The 17,846-nt window shown below is 73.2% G+C and overlaps 3 protein-coding genes across 3 annotated transcripts; all 3 read left to right on the top strand.

Annotated features, from left to right (window-relative positions):
* Positions 1-1,725: 1,725 nt before the first annotated feature.
* CLDN7 (claudin 7) lies at positions 1,726-6,783 on the top strand. The gene is made up of 5 exons (XM_068929373.1): positions 1,726-1,929; positions 2,082-2,369; positions 5,175-5,339; positions 5,418-5,502; positions 6,573-6,783. The coding sequence occupies exons 2-5, from the start codon at positions 2,147-2,149 to the stop codon at positions 6,733-6,735; spliced, it is 636 nt and encodes a 211-aa protein (XP_068785474.1). The 5' UTR covers positions 1,726-1,929; positions 2,082-2,146; the 3' UTR covers positions 6,736-6,783.
* A 349-nt stretch (positions 6,784-7,132) lies between these two features.
* On the top strand, positions 7,133-10,790 carry ELP5 (elongator acetyltransferase complex subunit 5). Its single transcript, XM_068929372.1, has 7 exons — positions 7,133-7,209; positions 8,011-8,071; positions 8,159-8,239; positions 8,326-8,540; positions 10,066-10,244; positions 10,337-10,536; positions 10,624-10,790. Exons 1-7 carry the CDS (start codon positions 7,158-7,160, stop codon positions 10,724-10,726), a joined length of 891 nt encoding a protein of 296 aa, XP_068785473.1. The 5' UTR covers positions 7,133-7,157; the 3' UTR covers positions 10,727-10,790.
* Positions 10,791-12,185: 1,395 nt separating this feature from the next.
* On the top strand, positions 12,186-15,744 carry CTDNEP1 (CTD nuclear envelope phosphatase 1). Its single transcript, XM_068929394.1, is given in 9 exon segments — positions 12,186-12,365; positions 14,231-14,297; positions 14,416-14,534; positions 14,624-14,695; positions 14,823-14,939; positions 15,171-15,282; positions 15,369-15,453; positions 15,544-15,578; positions 15,581-15,744. Coding segments are annotated over 9 exon segments (732 nt in total). The 5' UTR covers positions 12,186-12,263; the 3' UTR covers positions 15,604-15,744.
* The last annotated feature ends 2,102 nt before the right edge of the window (positions 15,745-17,846 follow it).

The raw sequence follows: 17,846 nt of genomic DNA, 5'->3' as shown, positions 1-17,846 counted from the left end.
CTCGGTGCCGGAGGACTACATCTCCCGGCATGCCCTGCGGACGGAAAATGGCCGCCCGGAAGCTCGGTGCCGGAGGACTACATCTCCCGGCATGCCCTGCGGACGGAAAATGGCCGCCCGGAAGCTCGGTGCCGGAGGACTACATCTCCCGGCATGCCCTGCGGACGGAAAATGGCCGCCCGGAAGCTCGGTGCCGGAGGACTACAGCTCCCGGCATGCCTCGGGAGGCGGCGCTCGGTCGGGTTTGACCCTGCGCTGTTGCCGTCCGTCCCGCCGCGCGTTGCGTTGCGAAGCGCCGTTGGAGGCGCCGGGCCGAACCGGGCCAGAGCCGAACCGAACCGAACCGAGCCGGGAAGAGCCGGGCCGGGCTGAACCGAGCCGGACCGAGCCGGACCGGGCCAGAGCCGGACCAAGCTGAGCCGGGCCGGGCTGAACCGAGCCGGGCGGGCCGAACCGAACTGGGCCAGAGCCCAACCGAACCGAGCCAGGGAGAGCCGGGCCGGGCTGAACCGAGCCGAACCGGGCAGAGCCGGGCCAGGCCAAACCGGGCCAGAGCTGAGCTGAGCCGGGCCAAACCGGGCCAGAGCTGAGCCGGGCCGGGCCGGGCCGGGCCAGGCCAGGCAGAGCTGGACCGGGCCGAGCCGAGCCGAACCGGGTCGGGCAGAGCCGACCGAGCATCTTCCCCAAGCAGAACCGGCCGCGGCGGCTGCCCAGAGGCCCCTGCGCAGGGGGCGGCTGCGGGACGGCGGCGCCGCGAATCCGCCCGAAAAACCCGCCCTGACAACGAGGAGGGGGGAGAATAAAGCGAAAAACAAACCAAAACGCCGTAAATAAAACACCGGAGCTGCCGGCCCGACCCAGTCCGGGGCCTCCTTCGGCCTCGCCTGCGCCCGGCCCCGGCCGGGGAGCGAAGGGGCACGTGCAGGGGGAACAGCTGGAGCCTGGGAGGGGACAGGGGACGGGGTACAGCTTGGTGGGGGGTACCGGGATGGGGTACGAGGTACAGCTCGGTGCCAGGACAGGTGCACAGCTCGGCCAGGGGTCCCGGGACGTGGTACAGGGTACGGCTTGTCCAGGGGTACCGGGACGTGGTAGGGGGTACAGCTCATCCAGGGGTCCTGGGACGTGGTACAGGGGTACAGCTCGGCCAGGGGTACTGAGATGTGGCACAGGATGAGGCTCCTCCAGGGGTACTGGGATGCGGTACAGGGTACAGCTCGGCCAGGGGTACTGAGATGTGGCACAGGATGAGGCTCCTCCAGGGGTACCGGGATGCGGTACAAGGTACAGCTCGTCCCAGGGGTACCGGGATGCGGTACAGGGTACAGCTCGTCCAGGGGTACTGGGACGCAGTACAGGGTACAGCTCGTCCAGGGGTACTGAGATGTGGCACAGGATGAGGCTCCTCCAGGGGTACTGGGATGCGGTACAGGGTACAGCTCGTCCAGGGGTACTGAGATGTGGCACAGGATGAGGCTCCTCCAGGGGTACCGGGATGCGGTACAGGGTACAGCTCGTCCCAGGGGTACCGGGACGCGGTACAGGGTACAGCTCGTCCAGGGGTACCGGGACACAGCACGGGGTACAGCTCATCCAGGGGGACCCAGGACGCGGTCCAGGCTGCAGCTGGGTGCCAGCAGCACCGCGGGGGTCCCGGGGCCGGGAGACCCCCCCCACTCCCGCACCTCCTTGGCCCCCCCGGCGCCGCCCCGCTGACGTCAGGCGCAGCCCGGCCCCTATATACAGGTGCGCGCACCTGCCCGGCCGCTCCTGCCGCGCTCGGCCGCCTCGCGCTCGCTCGGGGCCACCGCCGCCGCCGCCGCCGAGCCCCCTCCCCGCGGGCGTCTTCGCCCTCGTCCCCTCGGTGTCCCAGCGCCGTCGCCGCCGCGCTCGGCCGGCTCCGCTCGGCCAAGGTCTCCCGCGGGCCAGGTTTGTTGATTTTTTTCCCCCTCGTCCTCCCTCCTCCTCCTCTTGCAGCCTGGATGGGGCCTCCCTGTCCGTCCGTCCGGGCTCCCACCGCTCGCGTAGGGGCTGGGGAAGCCCCCGGCGGCGGCGTTTGCTCAGCCCTCTCGTCCCCGCAGGGCTCGCGGCCGCCCGCCTCGGCGCAGGGTCCCCCCGCGGCCGCCCCGGCCTCGCCGGCGGGGCCATGGCCAACGCCGGGCTGCAGCTGCTGGGCTTCGGGCTGGCGGTGACCGGCTGGCTGGCCCTGGTGGTGGCCACCGCGCTGCCCCAGTGGCAGATGTCGTCCTACGCCGGCGACAGCATCATCACGGCGGTGGCCATGTACAAGGGGCTCTGGATGTCGTGCGTCTCCCAGAGCACGGGGCAGATCCAGTGCAAGGTCTACGACTCGCTGCTCAGCCTCTCCGGTGAGCTGGGCGCAGGAGCCGGGCGGTTTGGGGCAAGAACCGGAGGGTTTGGGGCAGGAGTCGGGGGGTTTGGGGCAAGAACCGGAGGGTTTGGGGCAGGAGTCGGGGGGTTTGGGGCAAGAACCGGAGGGTTTGGGGCAGGAGCCAGGGGTTTCGGGGCAGGAACTGGAGGTTTTGAGGCAGGAACTGGAGGGTTTGGGGCAAGAACTAGAGGGTTTGGGGCAGGAGCTGGGGGGTTTGGGGCAAGAGTCAGGGGGTTTGGGGCAAGAACTGGAGGGTTTGGGGCAGGAGCTGGGGGGTTTGGGGCAGGAACCGGAGGTTTTGGGGCAGGAACCGGGGGGTTTGGGGCAGGAGCTGGGGGGTTTGGGGCAGGAACCAGAGGGTTTGGGGCAAGAACTGGAGGTTTTGGGGCAAGAACTGGAGGTTTGGGGGCAGGAACTGGAGGGTTTGGGGCAAGAACTAGAGGGTTTGGGCCAGGAGCTGGGGGGTTTGGGGCAAGAGTCAGGTGGTTTGGGGCAAGAACCGGAGGGTTTGGGGCAGGAACCGGAGGGTTTGGGGCAGGAGCTGGGGGGTTTTGGGGCAGGAACTGGAGGTTTGGGGGCAGGAACTGGAGGTTTGGGGGCAGGAACTGGAGGGTTTGGGGCAGGAACTGGAGGTTTGGGGGCAGGAACTGGAGGTTTGGGGCAAAAACCGGAGGGTTTGGGGCAGGAGTTGGGGGGTTTGGGGCAAGAACCGGAGGGTTTGGGGCAGGAGCTGGGGGGTTTGGGGCAAGAACCGGAGGGTTTGGGGCAGGAGCTGGGGGGTTTGGGGCAGAAACCAGAAGGTTTTGGGGAAGAACTGGAGGGTTTGGGGCAGGAACCAGGATTTAGTGCAGGAACCAGAGGGTTTGGCACAGGGAACTGGAGGTTTCGGGGCAGGAACTGGAGGGTTTGGGGCAGAAACCAGAGGATTTAGGGCAGGAACCAGAGTTTGGGGCAGGAACCAGAGGGTTTGGCACAGGGAACCGGGGGTTTCGGGGCAGGAACCGGGGGTTTCGGGGCAGGAACTGGAGGTTTCGGGGCAGGAACTGGAGGGTTTTGAGGAAGAACCGGAGGATTTCGGTCAGGAACCCGAGTTTGGGGCAGGAACCAGAGGGTTTGGCAGAGGGAACTGGGGGTTTCGGGGCAGGAACCGGGGGATTTAGGGCAGGAACCAGGGTTTGGGGCAGGAACCGGAGGTTTTGGCTTTGTCTGGGCTCTGCCAGCCCCGGGTGGGGCCGGGCAGACCTGAGCGACCGGCCGGGCCGGTTGGGGGGAGGGGGGACTTCCCCCGGACACCTGGGCCCTCTGGAAGGGCGCATGGGGAGGGGGGACTCTGGGTCGGTGGCAGGAGGCAGCCCGGACGCCTGGGCCCTCGCCGGCCCCGGCTGGTGGCTGGAGACCGACCCGCTATCGCCTTATCGGAGTTGGCAGCGGGAGCCAAACCACAGGGGTCACAAGGGCACCCGGACTCCTGGGCCCGCTGGGAGGGAAGCGGCGGCGCCGATCAGGGTTGCCTGGACGCCGGGGTCCCCGGGGGGGGAAGCAGGGCCCCCCCCTCCTCCCCCGGACGCCTGGGTCCCCACGGGGTGCCCGGACGCCTGGGTCCCCTCCCAGCCGGCGGGCAGCGGAGCGGAGTTGGAGGAAGGAGCCCAGGCGTCCGGGCCGCCGGAGGCAGCCGAAAATCCCCCTGAGCCGTTTCCTGGTGCCGGAAGGCGCACCTGGATCGGGTGTCCTCCCGTCCCGGCCGCCCCCGGGGGCCCAGGCGTCCGGGAGGGCCAGGCCCTGCCTTTGGTTTCGCTGAAACTCGGCGGCGTTGTCCGGGAGGGGGGAGCCCGTGAGTCAGCGGGGAGCAGCCGTTGGGGTGGGTCCCCGCCGTGGGGCTGGGGCCAAAGTCCCCCCCGCCCGGGGCGAGGCCGTGGGGCGCGTCCAGGAGCCGGGGTGGCGCCAGAGCCCTGGGTTGGGGGGGGGGCCCAGGCGTCCGGGGATGTCCCACGGCTCTGACACCCATCACGGGACCCAGGCGTCCGGGGGTGCCCCACAACCCCAACACCCATCAGGGGGCCCAGGCGTTCAGGGCTGCCCGAGGGCCCAGGCATCCCAGGGGACCCAGGCGTCCGGGGGTGCCCCATGGCCCAGGCATCCAGGGGGACCCAGGTGTCCGGGGGTGCCCCACAACCCTGACACCCATCGGGGACCCAGCTGTCTGGGGGTGCCCGAGGGCCCAGGCATCCCGGGGGACCCAGGCGTCCGGGGGTGCCCCATGGCCCAGGCGTCCGGGGGGACCTAGGCGTCCGGGGGGACCCAGGTGTCCGGGGGTGCCCCACAACCCCGACACCCATCGGGGGCCCAGGCGTCCGGGGGTGCCCCATGGCCCAGGCACCCAGGGGGACCCAGGCGTCCGGGGGTGCCCCACGGCCCCCACTGCCCCTCAGAGGGACCCAGGCGTCCGGGGGTGCCCCACGGCCCCGCCGCCCCTCGGAGGGACCCAGGCGTCCGGGGGGTGCCCCCGGGGCAGCAGATTCTCCGTGCTAATTGCCAGCTGCCGCTAATTACAAGCCGGTGCTAATTAGCGGGCCGGTTTCCAGGCGCCCATCCCTCCCCGCCGGGGCCCCGCTCCCAGGGGAAACGTGGGCGCCCGGGTGCTTTTCCCGCCCGTCTCCTCGTAAAAGTGCCAAAGTCCAACCGCCGGCGCTAGTCCGCGGGGCCATAAAGCCCTGGGGCGCGGTGTGGGGCGGTGTGGGGCTGGGAGCCTGTGCTCATCTCCTCCTCGCCGCCGGCCCCCCAGCCGCCATGCAGGCCACGCGGGCCCTCATGGTGATCTCGGCGGTGCTGGGCGTCATCGGCATCGCCGTCTCCACCACGGGCATGAAGTGCACCCGCTGCGGCAGCGACGACAAGACGCAGAAGGCCCGCATCGCCATGGCGGGCGGCATCGTCTTCATCCTGGCCGGTGAGTTGAGGGGGTCGGCGTGGGGCCGGGCCGGGGAAGGGGGCTGCAGCTCTGATGGTCTCCCCGTCGCCCGCCCAGGTCTGGCCGCGCTCGTCACCTGCTCCTGGTACGGCCACCAGATCGTCTCCGACTTCTACAACCCCTCCGTGCCCGTCAACCTCAAGTGAGAGGAGCCGTGGGGCAGGAAGGGGCTGGGGCCAGGGAAGAGGCGGCAAGGGAGGGCGTTGGTGGCCCTGGGGGTGGCATTGGTGGCCCTGAGGAGGGTGTTGGTGGCCCCCAGGATGGCATTGGTGGCCCCAGGACAGTGGCGGTGGCTCCAGGGAGGGCGTTGGTGGGCCCCAGGATGGCATTGGTGACTCCAGGGAGGGTGTTAGTGGCCCCGGGGGTGGTGTTGGTGGCCCCAGGACAGCAGCAGTTGCCCCAGGGATGGTGGCAGTGGCTCCAGGGAGGACATTGGTGGCTGCAGGGAGGGTATTGGTGGCTCCAGGGATGGCGTTGGTGGCCCCGGAAAGATGTTGATGGCGCCAGGGATGGCGTTGGTGGTGCCAGGTGCCAGGGATGGTAGTGGTTGCTGCAGGGAGGGCGTTGGTGGCCCTGGGGATGGCATTGGTGGCCTCGGGAGAGCATTGGTAGCTCAGGGATGGCATCATTGGCCCTGGGATGGTGTCAGTGGCCCTGGGGATGGCATTGGAGGCCCTGGAACGGTGTCAGTGGCCCGAGGATGGCAATAGTGGCCCCAGGGAGGCCGTTGGTGGCCCTGGGATGGCATCAATGGCCCCAGGATGGCATTGGTGACCCCAGGGACAGTGTCAGTGGCCCTGGGGTGGCATTGGTGGCCCTGGGATGGTGACAGTGGCCCCAGGATGGCATTGGTGACCCCAGGGACAGTGTCAGTGGCCCTGGGATGGCATTGGTGGCCCTGGGATGGTGTCAGTGGCCCCAGGATGGCATTGGTGGCCCCAGGTGGGCTGACAGTGGCCCCGGGGTCGGTGTTGGTGGCCCCAGGATGATGTTGGTGGCCCCAGGGAGGCCATCGGTGGCCCCGGGATGGCGTTGGTGACCCCGGGGACAGTGTCAGTGGCCCTGGGATGGCGTTGGTGGCCCTGGGATGGTGTCAGTGGCCCTAGGTGGGCTGACAGTGGCCCCGGGGAGGCCATCGGTGGCCCCGGGATGACGCTGGTGGCCCCGGGGAGGCCGTCGGCAGCCCCCTGACGCCCGTCTCCCGCCCCGCAGGTACGAGTTCGGCTCCGCCATCTTCGTGGGCTGGGCCGGGTCGGCGCTGGCGCTGCTGGGGGGGTCGCTGCTGGCCTGCTCGTGCCCGACGGGGGCGCGGGCCGGGCCGTCCTACCCGCGGGGCAAGGCCGCCCACCCCCCCAGCAGCCGCGAGTACGTCTGAGCCCCCTTTTTCTACCCAATAAAGGCGTTTTTTGTGTGTTTTCAAGCCTTTCGTGCCTTTTTCACCTCTTCTCCCGTGGCCTGGGGGGGGCGGGGGTCCCACTGGGGAGGCCTGTGGGGAGGAGGCGCTCCCGGAGCGGGGTTGGGGGGGGGGGTCTCTCCCCCGCCACCCAGCCCCGATTTCTCGTTATTTGGCACAAAAACCGGCCCGGCTCCGCAACCTCCGGCGGGCCGCTGTCAAGATGGCGGCGCCCACGCAGCGCTTCCCTCCCTTCCATGGAGCTCTACCGCCGTACGGTGACGTCATCGGGCGGCGCGGCAGGGGCGGCTCGGCCGCCTGGCGGTGACGTCACCGAGAGGCGCCGGCGGCTGCTCGGCCGCCGTACGGTGACGTCATCGGGAGGCGCCGGCGCCGGCGGGAAGATGCTGGCGGAGCTGGTGGCGGGCGGCGCGGAGGGGCTGGTGCTCGTGCGGGGTGCGGCGGGGCCGGGGGGCGGGTGTGGGGTGCTGAGGGGCCCTGGGGCGCCGTGGGGCGGGGGTGGGGGGTGCTGAGGGGCCCTGGGGCGCCGTGGGGCAGGGGGTGGAGTGCTGAGGGGCTGTGGGGTGTCATAGGGCAGGGTGTGAGGTGCCATGGGGTGCTGTGGGGCAGGGTGCAGGGCACTGTGGGGCGCGGAGGTGCCGTGGGGCAGGGTGTGGGGCACTGGGGGTGCTGTGGGGCTGAGTGTAGGGCACTGTGTGGCACTGGGGTGTCATGGGGCAGGGTGTAGGGTGCCATGGGGCAGGATATGGGGTGCCGGGTGCCATGGGGCAGGGTGTAGGGTGCCATGGGGCAGGGCATGGGGTACTGGGGTGCTGTGCGGAAGGATGTGGGGCGCCGTGGGGCGGGGTGTAGGGCGCTGTGGGGCCCTGGGGCGCTGTGGGGCTGAGCGTGGGGGGGGGGCTGAGGGGCCGTGGGGCCAGGTGTGGGGCGCTGGGGTGCCGTGGGACAGGGTGGGGGGGGGCTGAGAGGGTGTGGGGCACTATGGGGCCAGATGTGGGGGGCTGAGGGGCTGTGGGGCTGGGCGTGGGGCGCTGGGGTGCCATGGGGCAGGGTGGGGGGGGCCGTGGGGCGCCGTGGGGCAGGGTGTGGGGCACTATGGGGCCAGATGTGGGGGGCTGAGAGGCCGTGGGGCCGGGTGTGGGGTGCTGTGGGGTGCTGGGGTGCCGTGGGGCAGGGTGGGGGGGGCCGTGGGGCACCGTGGGGCGGGCAGCGGCAGAGCTCATGCCCCCCCCCCAGACAGCGCGGCCTGCGAGGGTCGCAGCCTGCTCCGGGCCTTCGCCGCGGCGGCCGCGCGGAGGTGAGGGGGGGGGGCGCGTTGGGAGGGGGGGGGCGCCAGGCCCCGCCGTGGGGCGCCCCACTGACCGGGGTGGGGGGGGGTCCGCAGGGGCGAGCGCGTCCTCGTGGTGCCCTTCGACGTCTCCCCGGAGCAGTTCGGGGCCGGGCTGAGCCCCGACGTCGGCGCGCGGTGAGTGTGTGTCCCCCCCCCGGGACCCCCCCCCCACAGCGCCGTGGGGCCGCCCCTCACCACCCCCCCCTGCCCCCCCCCCGCAGGCTGCTCTACCGGGACGGCTTCAGCGACCCGTTGGGCTGGAGCGGCGGGGGCCCCGGCGTCCGGGCGGCTGAGTTCGCGGCGCCGCCGCGGGGGGGGGGGCCGGGGGGGGCCCCGACGCTCCTGCTGGACTCGCTCAGCTGGCTGCTGCTGCGCCTGCCCCCCCCCCGGCTCTGCCAGGCCCTGCAGGCCCTGCTGCCGCCCCCCCGCGGCTCAGGTGGGTGCCCCCCCCCGGACGCCTGGGTCCCCCCTCCGCATGCCTGGGCCCCCCCCGCAGACACCTCGGTCCCTGCCCTGTTCCTGGGTCCCCCCAGACGTTTGCCCCCCCTGTGACACCCCCCCCCAAGATGCCTGGGCCCCCCCCGGACGCCTGGGCCCCCCCGCAGACACCTCGATCCCTGCCTTGCTCCTGGGTCCCCCCAGACGTTTGTCCCCCCTGTGACCCCCCCCAAGATGCCTGGCCCCCCCCCGGGCGCCTGGACCCCCCCCCGCAGACACCTCGGTCCCTGCCTTGCTCCTGGGTCCCCCCAGACATTTGCCCCCCCCCCAGCCCTATGAGCACCCCCCCAAAATGCCTGGGCCCCCCCCCGGACACCTGGGCCCCCCCTCCGCACGCCTGGGCCCCCCCCGCAGACACCTCGGTCCCTGCCTTGTTCCTGGGTCCCCCCAGACGTTTGCCCCCCCCCAGCCCTATGAGCACCCCCCCCAAGATGCCTGGGCCCCCCCCGGATGCCTGGGCCCCTCCCGGATGCCTGGGTCCCTGATTCCGGATGCCTGGGCCCCTTCCCCAGACGCCTGGGCCCCTCCCGAACACCTGGGCCCCCTCCAAAGGTCTGGGCCCCCCCCCGGACACCTGGCCGCCCCCCCCCCCCGGATGCCTCCCTTGGATTCCTGGGTCCCCCCAAGACACCTGGGTGGCTCCCCCCCCCCCGCGGACACCTGGGCCCCCTCCAAAGGTCTTGGTCGTCCCCCCGGACGCCTGGGCCCCTTCCCCGGACGCCTAGGCCCCTCCCTGGATGCCTGGGCCCCCCCCGGACGCCTGGGTCCCTGATTCCGGGTGCCTGGGCCCCTTCCCCGGACACCTGGGTCCCTCCCGAACACCTGGGCCCCTTTCCCGGACGCCTGGGCCCCTCCCGAACACCTGGGCCCCCTCCAAAGGTCTGGGCCCCCCCCCGGACAGCTGGCCGCCCCCCCCCCGGATGCCTCCCTTGGATTCCTGGGTCCCCCCAAGACACCTGGGTGGCTCCCCCCCCCCCGCGGACACCTGGGCCCCCTCCAAAGGTCTTGGTCCCCCCTCCCCGGACGCCTGGGCCCCCTCCCCGGACGCCTGGGCCCCCTCCCCGGACGCCTGGGCCCCTCCCTGGACGCCTGGGCCCCCCCCGGACGCCTGGGTCCCTGATTCCGGATGCCTGGGCCCCTTCCCCGGACACCTGGGTCCCTCCCGAACACCTGGGCCCCTTTCCCGGACGCCTGGGCCCCTCCCGAACACCTGGGCCCCCTCCAAAGGTCTGGGCCCCCCCCCGGACAGCTGGCCGCCCCCCCCCCCCCGGATGCCTCCCTTGGATTCCTGGGTCCCCCCAAGACACCTGGGTGGCTCCCCCCCCCCCCGCGGACACCTGGGCCCCCTCCAAAGGTCTTGGTCGTCCCCCCCCCGGACACCTGGGCCCTCCCCCGGACACCTGGCCCCCCCCCCGGACGCCTGGGCCCCTCGCTCATCTCTCCCCCCCCCCCCCCCCCCCCAGGCACGGCGAGCCGCGTGGTGGCCCTGCTGCACGGGGACCTGCACCCCCCCGGGCTGGTGGCGGCGCTGGCGGCCCAGGCGGGGGCCGTGGTGGCCCTGGGGCCGGCGGCCCCCCCCCCCGGCGCCCCCCGCCGCGCCGCCGTCCTGCGCCGCTCCCGGGGGGGGGCCGTCGCCGCCAAGGTGGGTGCGGGGGCACGCGGGGGACCGACCCCCCTCCCCCCAAACCTTCCCCCCCGCCCCCCCACTCACGGCTGCTCCCCCCCCCCCCCCAGGAGGAATATTTCTCCCTGCTGCCCGACTGCAGCCTGCAGCCGCTGGCGGAGCCCCCCCCGACCCCCCCCGGGGGAGCGCCCGGACGCCGGGGCCCCCGGGGGGGCGCCGCAGCGGCCGTGACCTTCCGGCTGGGGCTGTCGGCGGCCGAGCGGGCGGCCCGGGCGGCCGTGCCCCCCCCGTACGCCTTCAGCGCCCGCAAGTAAGCAAAGGGGGGGGGGGCCGGGGGGGGGGGTCCCTGCAGTGTGACCCCCCCCCCAGCCTAAATTTATCCCCCTCCCCCTTCCAGGCAGTCGGCTCTGCTGCAGGGGCCGGGGGCCGGCTCGGCGCCCCCCCCCGAAGACCCCGACGAGCTGGACGCGGAGGACCCCGACGACGACCTGGATGTGTGATTGGCCCCCCCCCCCCCGGCGGCCATGGTGGTGGGGGGGGTCCCGGGGGGGGCAATAAACTGCTGTCTGCCCCTCGCACACGTGTGGTCCTTTGTGGGGGGGGGGGGGTCAGGACACCTGGGTCCCTTGAGGGGGGACCCATGTGCCGGGGGGGGGGGGATGCCTGGGTCCCTTGGGGGGTGGGGGGGCACCCATGTGCTGGGGGGGGGTCAGGATGCCTGGGTCCCTTAGGGGGGGCACCTGTGTGCCGGGGGGGGGGGGTCAGGACACCTGGGTCCCTTGGGGGGTGGGGCACCTGTGTGCGGGGGGGGGTCAGGACACCTGGGTCCCTTGGGGGGGGGACACCTGGGTTCCTTTGGGGGGTGGGGGGCACCCGTGTGCTGGGGGGGGGTCAGGACACCTGGGTCCCTTGGGGGGGGGACACCTGGGTTCCTTTGGGGGGTGGGGGGGGCACCTGTGTGCCGGGGGGGGGTCGGGACACCTGGGTCCCTTGGGGGGTGGGGGGGGCACCTATGTGCCGGGGGGGGGTCAGGACGCCTGGGTCCCTTGGGGGGGGGACACCTGGGTTCCTTTGGGGGGTGGGGGGCACCTGTGTGCGGGGGGGGTCAGGACACATGGGTCCCTTGGGGGGGTGGGGGGCATGGGGGGGAGGTCAGGACGCCTGGGTCCCTTGTGGGGGGGGGACACCTGGGTTCCTTTGGGGGGTGGGGGGCACCTGTGTGCCGGGGGGGGGTCAGGACACCTGGGTCCCTTGGGGGGGGGACACCTGGGTTCCTTTGGGGGGTGGGGGGCACCTGTGTGCCGGGGGGGGGTCAGGACACCTGGGTCCCTTGGGGGGGTGGGGGGGCATGGGGGGGAGGTCAGGACGCCTGGGTCCCTCGGGGTGGGCACCCATGTGCTGGGGGGGTTTGGGGGGGGGGGCCCGAACTCCTGGGTCCCCGAGAGGAGGAGGAGCCGCCGCTGGGGGGCGGGGGGCGGCTTACCCGCTGCCCCCTCCCCTCCCGGGGAGGAGCAGGCCACGCCCCCTCATCGAGACCCCGCCTTCTCATTTGCATGGACCGCACCGCCCGCGAAGGCCACGCCCTTCCCCAACAGGACCGCGGCCCCGCCCGCAGGGCCACGCCCCCCCTCCCTCGCGAAGGCCACGCCCCCCTCCCCTCGGCCTGCCGCGCACGCGCAGTTCCCGCGGCGGGCGCAGGCCCCGCCCCCTGGCGGCCGGCTTTGGCGCCCCGGAAGTGCTTGAACCGGAAGTGAATCCGCCGGCGGCGGCGGCGGCGGCAGCGGGAGGGGGGCGATGGCGGCGGGCGGCGCCGCGGCCCGGTAGCGGCCGCCGGTAGCCCCGGGGGTTGGGCGGTTGGGGAGGCGGCGGCGGGGGGGGGGGAAGAGCGGCAGCGGAGCCCCCCCCGCAGCGGAGCCCCCCCGCAGCGGAGCCCCCCCCGCAGCGGAGCCCCCCCCGCGGCCGCCGCCGCCGGCGGGGCCCTCGCCGAAGCTGGCGGAGCTGGGCCGGGCGGGGGGCGGCGGCGGCGGCGGGGCCGGGATGATGCGGACTCAGTGCCTGCTGGGGCTCCGCACCTTCGTGGCCTTCGCCACCAAACTCTGGAGCTTCCTGCTCTACATGCTGCGGCGGCAGGTTCGCACCGTGAGTACCGGGCCGGGGGGGGGGGATCGGTATACAGCCGGGAGGGGTCCGGGGTGGGGGGGCACGTATACGGCCTGGGGGCACCGGGACTGGGGAAGGGGTGCTGTCCGGGGGCACCGGGACCGGTTTGGGGGGGGTACACGGTTGGGGGGGCACCGGGACCCGTTCGGGGGGGGGCACACACGGTCTGGGGGGCACCGGGACCCGTCCGGGGGGGGGCACACACGGTCTGGGGGCACCGGGACCGGTTTGGGGGGGGTACACGACTAGGGGGCACTGGGACCTGCCGGGGGAGGGGGGCACATACGGTCTGGGGGCACCGGGACCGGCCTTGGGGGGGGGTACACGGTTGGGGGGGCACCGGGACCCGTTCGGGGGGGGCACACACGGTCTGGGGGGCACCGGGACCCGTCCGGGGGGGGGCACCCACGGTCTGGGGGCACCGGGACCGGTTTGGGGGGGGGTACACGGTCTGGGGGGCACTGGGGCCTGTCTGGGGGGGGCACCCACGATCTGGGGGCACCGGGACTGGCCTTGGGGGGGGTACATGGCTGGGGGGCACCGGGACCTGTCCGGGGGGGGGGCACCCACGGTCTGGGGGCACCGGGACCGGTTTGGGGGGGGGTACACGGTCTGGGGGGCACTGGGGCCTGTCTGGGGGGGGCACCCACGATCTGGGGGCACCGGGACTGGCCTTGGGGGGGGTACATGGCTGGGGGGCACCGGGACCTGTCCGGGGGGGGGCACACACGGTCTGGGGGCACCGGGACCAGCCTTAGGGGGGGGTACACGGCTGGGGGGCACTGGGACCCATTGGGGGGGGGCACATGGTCTGGGGGCACTGGGACTGGCCTTGGGGGGGCACACACGGTCTGGGGGCACCGGGACCGGTTTGGGGGGGGTACACGGCTTGGGGGGCACCGGGATCCGTCCGGGGGGGCCCACACGGTCTGGGGGCACCGGGACCGGTTTGGGGGGGGGTTACACGGTCTGGGGGCACCGGAGGCACCAGGACGGGGGAGAGGGGCTGCCCAGGGGCACCGGGACTGGTTTGGGGGGGTGGGGGAGACACACGGCCTGGGGGCACTGAAGGCACTGGGATGGGATGGGGGGCTGCCTGGGGTCTCTGGGACCAGATTGGGGGGGGCTCTGGGAGCACCGAGACCACCTGGGGGGGGACCCTGGGGGCACAGAGATGGGGGGGCGCTGCCTGGGGGCACCAGCACCAGCTTGGGGGGGACTGTGGGGGCACCAGGACCGGCCTTGGGGAGAGACACCCAGCTGGGGGGGGCCCTGGGGGCTGTGAGACTGGCTCCGGGGGGGGGGGGCACCAGGACTGGGTGAGGGGGAAGGAGAGACATGGGGGGCACCAGGATGGGGTGGGGGGGGGACTGCCCAGGGGCACCAGATTCAGCTGGGGTTGGGGGGGGGGGTCACATCCCCAGCACCAGCCGGGGGGGGGGGCACGGACGCGACTAGGGAGGGGGCATTTCAGGGCAGGCACGGCCGTGGCGTGCTCCTCCCCCAGGATGGGGCGGGGGGGCCGGGACCCCGGCGTGCGGGAGCGGGCGGGCTGACGAGGCGCAGCAGGTGAGCGGTTTAATTTAGCCGGGGGGGGGGGGGGGGGAATATCTGGTGCCCCCCCCCCCCAGCTGGGGCTCAGCGCCAGCCGGCACCGTCGCGTGCCCAGCGGCTGCCGCTCGGGGCCGGCGCCAGGCGGCCGTGACCCGCGGCCCCCCCCCCCTGCGCACCCGCCGTCTATTCTTGGCTCACGGCGAGCAGCCAGGACGCCTGGGCCCGCTTGGGGGGGGGGGGGGGCACAGCAGCGGCGGGGGGGTCCCGCGTGACCGTGCCGTGTCCCGCAGGTGATCCAGTACCAGACGGTGCGCTACGACGTGCTGCCGCTGTCCCCCGTCTCCCGCAACCGCCTCAGTGAGTGCCGGGGCCGGGCGCCCTCCCGGCTCTGCCCCTGTTTGGGGGGCTCCCCAAGTTGGGGGGGGGGTTTGGAGGGGCCCCTCTAACACCTCTGCCCTCCCCCCCCCCCCCCCAGACCAGGTGAAGAGGAAGATCCTCGTCCTGGACCTGGACGAGACCCTGATCCACTCCCACCACGACGGCGTGCTGCGGCCCACCGTGCGCCCGGGGACCCCCCCCGACTTCATCCTTAAGGTCGAGGGGCTGCGGGGGGTGGGTGGGGGGGAGGGATGACGAGGGGCTCCCAGTGCGCCCCCCCCCACCTCACGCTCCCGCTCCCCCAGGTTGTCATCGACAAACACCCCGTCCGCTTTTTTGTACATAAGAGACCCCACGTGGACTTCTTCCTCGAAGTGGTGAGTGCCTGAGCCTTCCCGGGGGGGCGCTCCGGCCCCCCCAGCCCCCTCGGGGCCGCCGGCGGGGGCCTCCCCGGGCCCCCCCCGCCGCCGCCGCCGCCCCAGCCCGCCCCCCGCCGCCCCCCAGGTGAGCCAGTGGTACGAGCTGGTGGTGTTCACGGCCAGCATGGAGATCTACGGCTCCGCCGTGGCCGACAAGCTGGACAACAACCGCAGCATCCTCAACCGGCGCTACTACCGGCAGGTGGGGGCGGGGCCGGGGGCGGGGCTAGGGGCGGGGGGTGGGGCTTCCCGGGGCCTGGGTAACTGCTGGGGGAGGGGGCAGGACCTGGGCTGGGGGTGGAGGCAGCTTGGGCTAATGGGGGTGGGGCTAATGGGGGTGGGGCTAATGGGGGTGGGGCTAATGGGGGTGGGGCTAATGGGGGTGGGGCTAGCGCTATGGGCGGGGTCTGAGCCCCCCCCCCCAAAATGGCAGCACTGCACCCTGGAGCTGGGCAGCTACATCAAGGACCTGTCGGTGGTGCACAGCGACCTCTCCAGCATCGTCATCCTCGACAACTCCCCGGGCGCCTACAGGAGCCACCCAGGTAGGACCCAGGCGTCCGGGCCGCCTCCCCCACCCCGGTAGGACCCAGGCGTCCGGGCGTCACCCCCTGTCACCGCTCTCCCGCAGATAACGCCATCCCCATCAAGTCGTGGTTCAGCGACCCCAGCGACACGGCCCTGCTCAACCTGCTGCCCATGCTGGACGCCTTGAGGTGAGGGGCTGGGCCGGGGGGGGGCCGCGTGGGGCGGCCGGACGCCTGGGCCCCCGCTCTGACCACCCCCCTGCCGTCCCCCCCCAACAGGTTCACCGCCGACGTCCGCTCGGTCCTGAGCCGCAACTGCACCAGCACCGGCTGTGGTGACGGCAGCCCTCGCCGCCGGCCCCTGCCGCCGCACCGTGGGGGGTGGGGGGGGGGACCGGACCGGCCCCCTCTCCCCTAACACCCCCCCACCAACGCCTGCCCCACGAGGGGGTGGAGCCTGCAGGAGGGGCGGAGCTTCCCCCCGCCCGGGGAGGAGCGTGAACGCCACGTGCCCGAAATCGCCGAGCCCGCTCGGCGCGGACGAAGCGGGGGGACAATGACAGTGCCGCGGCTGAGCGCGCGCGCCCCCCTCCCGGCCGGACGCACGGACATGGACGCATGGGCAAGGCCGGCCCCGGCCTCTTATTTTTAAAGACCTTGGTCCCACGTGCGCCGTCTTCGTCCCTTTGTGTCGCTGGGGGGAGTTTTATCTTCTCTCCCCGTCTCGCCGCCGCTGCCGCCGGGGCCTGGAGGCTCCCAGCGCCGCCCTCACGTGCACCTCCCTCCTTCGGCGTCCGCCGCACCGGGAGCGACCCTGTTTCTGCTGTGTTTGGGGGGGGGGGGGGTGTTTGCTGAGCCCCCTCCAGGGCCCGGGGCCTTTGTCTGGGTCCTGCTGGGGGGCTGCAGGGGGCAAGAGCGGCTCCCTGGGCTGCTGGGGGGCTGCAGGGGGGCAGGAGCGGCTCCCTGGGGGGCTGCAGGGGGGCAGGAGCGGCTCCCTGGGCTGCTGGGGGCTGCTCCCCCCCCCCCCCCCCGTCCTGGTTTGGCTGTGGCTTTGTATGTCCCCTCGGTCCCGCAGTGGTTCTGTCCATTCCCCCCCCCCACTGGTCTGGCAGTGGTTCCTTCTGTTCCCCCCCACCCCGGTCCAGCAGTGGTTCTGTCCCCCCCCCACTTCAGTCTGGCATTGGTTCCTTCTGTCCCCCCCCCTCCCAGTCCAGCAGTGGTTCCTTCTGTTTCCCCCCCCCCCGGTCCAGCAATGGTTCTGGTTCCCCCCCTGCCTTATTCTAGCAGTGGTTCCTTCCATCCCCTACTGGTCTGGCAGTGGTTCTGTCCCCCCCCACTTCGGTCTGGCAGTGGTTCCTTCCGCTCCCCCCCCTCGCCGCTCTAGCAATGGTTCTGGTTCCCCCCGCCTCGGTCCGGCAGTGGTTCCTTCCCCCCCCCCATTGGTTCCCCCAATGCTTCTGTCCCTTCCCCCCTTCAGACCCGCAGTGGGTCCGCCCGTCCCGTCCACCCCCCCCCGGCGATGGTCCCGTCCGAGTTCCCCTCCCGCCCCGCCCCTCGCCTCCCATTGGCTCCGCCGGTCACGCGGCCCCAATGTTTACGTCGCGCCCCGCCCCGCTCGAGCCTCAGCACGTGACCGCCCCCCCTCGTTTATTTCCCCCCCTCCACCTCCGCGGTGACGTCAGTCACATGAGAGCCGCAGCACGCAGCGGCCACGAAGGATCCTTCCGCGCTGCTCCGCCCTCCGCGGCTCTGCCCCCGGGGCCGCCCCCGGGCCGGGCTGGCCGGACCAGCCCAGCCCCCCCCCACGCCGCTCCGCCCCGCACTACTTTGTTTTGGTGTCGGCCTGCCACGCAGCGGGCGCGGCTTACGCAAACGCGGGCGCGTCGTGAATCGCGGCGGGCGTAGCGGCGGCGGGCGGGCACCCGAGGGGAGTCGGGACCGGCGACCGCGGCGGGTCCCCGCGTGGGATTCCCCCCCCCTCCCCGCCCCGGGGAACCGCTTTTTTTTTTAATTTTTTTGGGCGGGGCGTTACGCAAACCGCGTAACGCCCACGCCGCGCCGCTAGCGTACGCAAGCTGCGTAGGCGCCGGGCTGCAAAACGTCGCGGTTACGTCGTTGCCGTAGCGACGCGCTCTGCGGGAGCGGGGTGAGGCGAGGGGGAGGGGGAAGAGGCGGTCTACGCCAGCGGCGCAGAACGCGGGGCGCCTACGCTCTTTCCGCGGCGCTGCGGGAGGCGCGCTGCGCTGCCTGCGTAGCTCCCGCCGGCGGGGGCGTTTGCGGCGCTACGCCGATTGCGTTGGCGCTGCGCTAATCGCGTGGCGGCGGGGAGGAGGAGGAGGAGGGGGGGGGGGCGGGAAGCGGCGGCGGCGGGTGCGGAGCGGAGGGGGGGGAGGGGCCGTATCCGTGCGCCGCGCACGCACCGTTCCGGTCCCGGTCCCGGTCCCGGTGCCGCCATGAAGTTCCTCTACAAAGAGGAGCACCCTTTCGAGAAGCGACGTTGCGAGGGCGAGAAGATCCGTAAGAAATATCCGGACCGCGTCCCGGTGAGCGCCGCCCTTGCCCGGTATCCCCCGGGAAGGAGG

Source organism: Struthio camelus, unplaced genomic scaffold (genome assembly GCF_040807025.1).
Source record: "Struthio camelus isolate bStrCam1 unplaced genomic scaffold, bStrCam1.hap1 HAP1_SCAFFOLD_102, whole genome shotgun sequence".
Taxonomy (NCBI): Eukaryota; Metazoa; Chordata; class Aves; order Struthioniformes; family Struthionidae; genus Struthio; species Struthio camelus.
The sequence above is the reverse complement of the archived record's forward strand: the minus strand, read 5'-3'. Positions and strand labels throughout refer to the sequence as shown.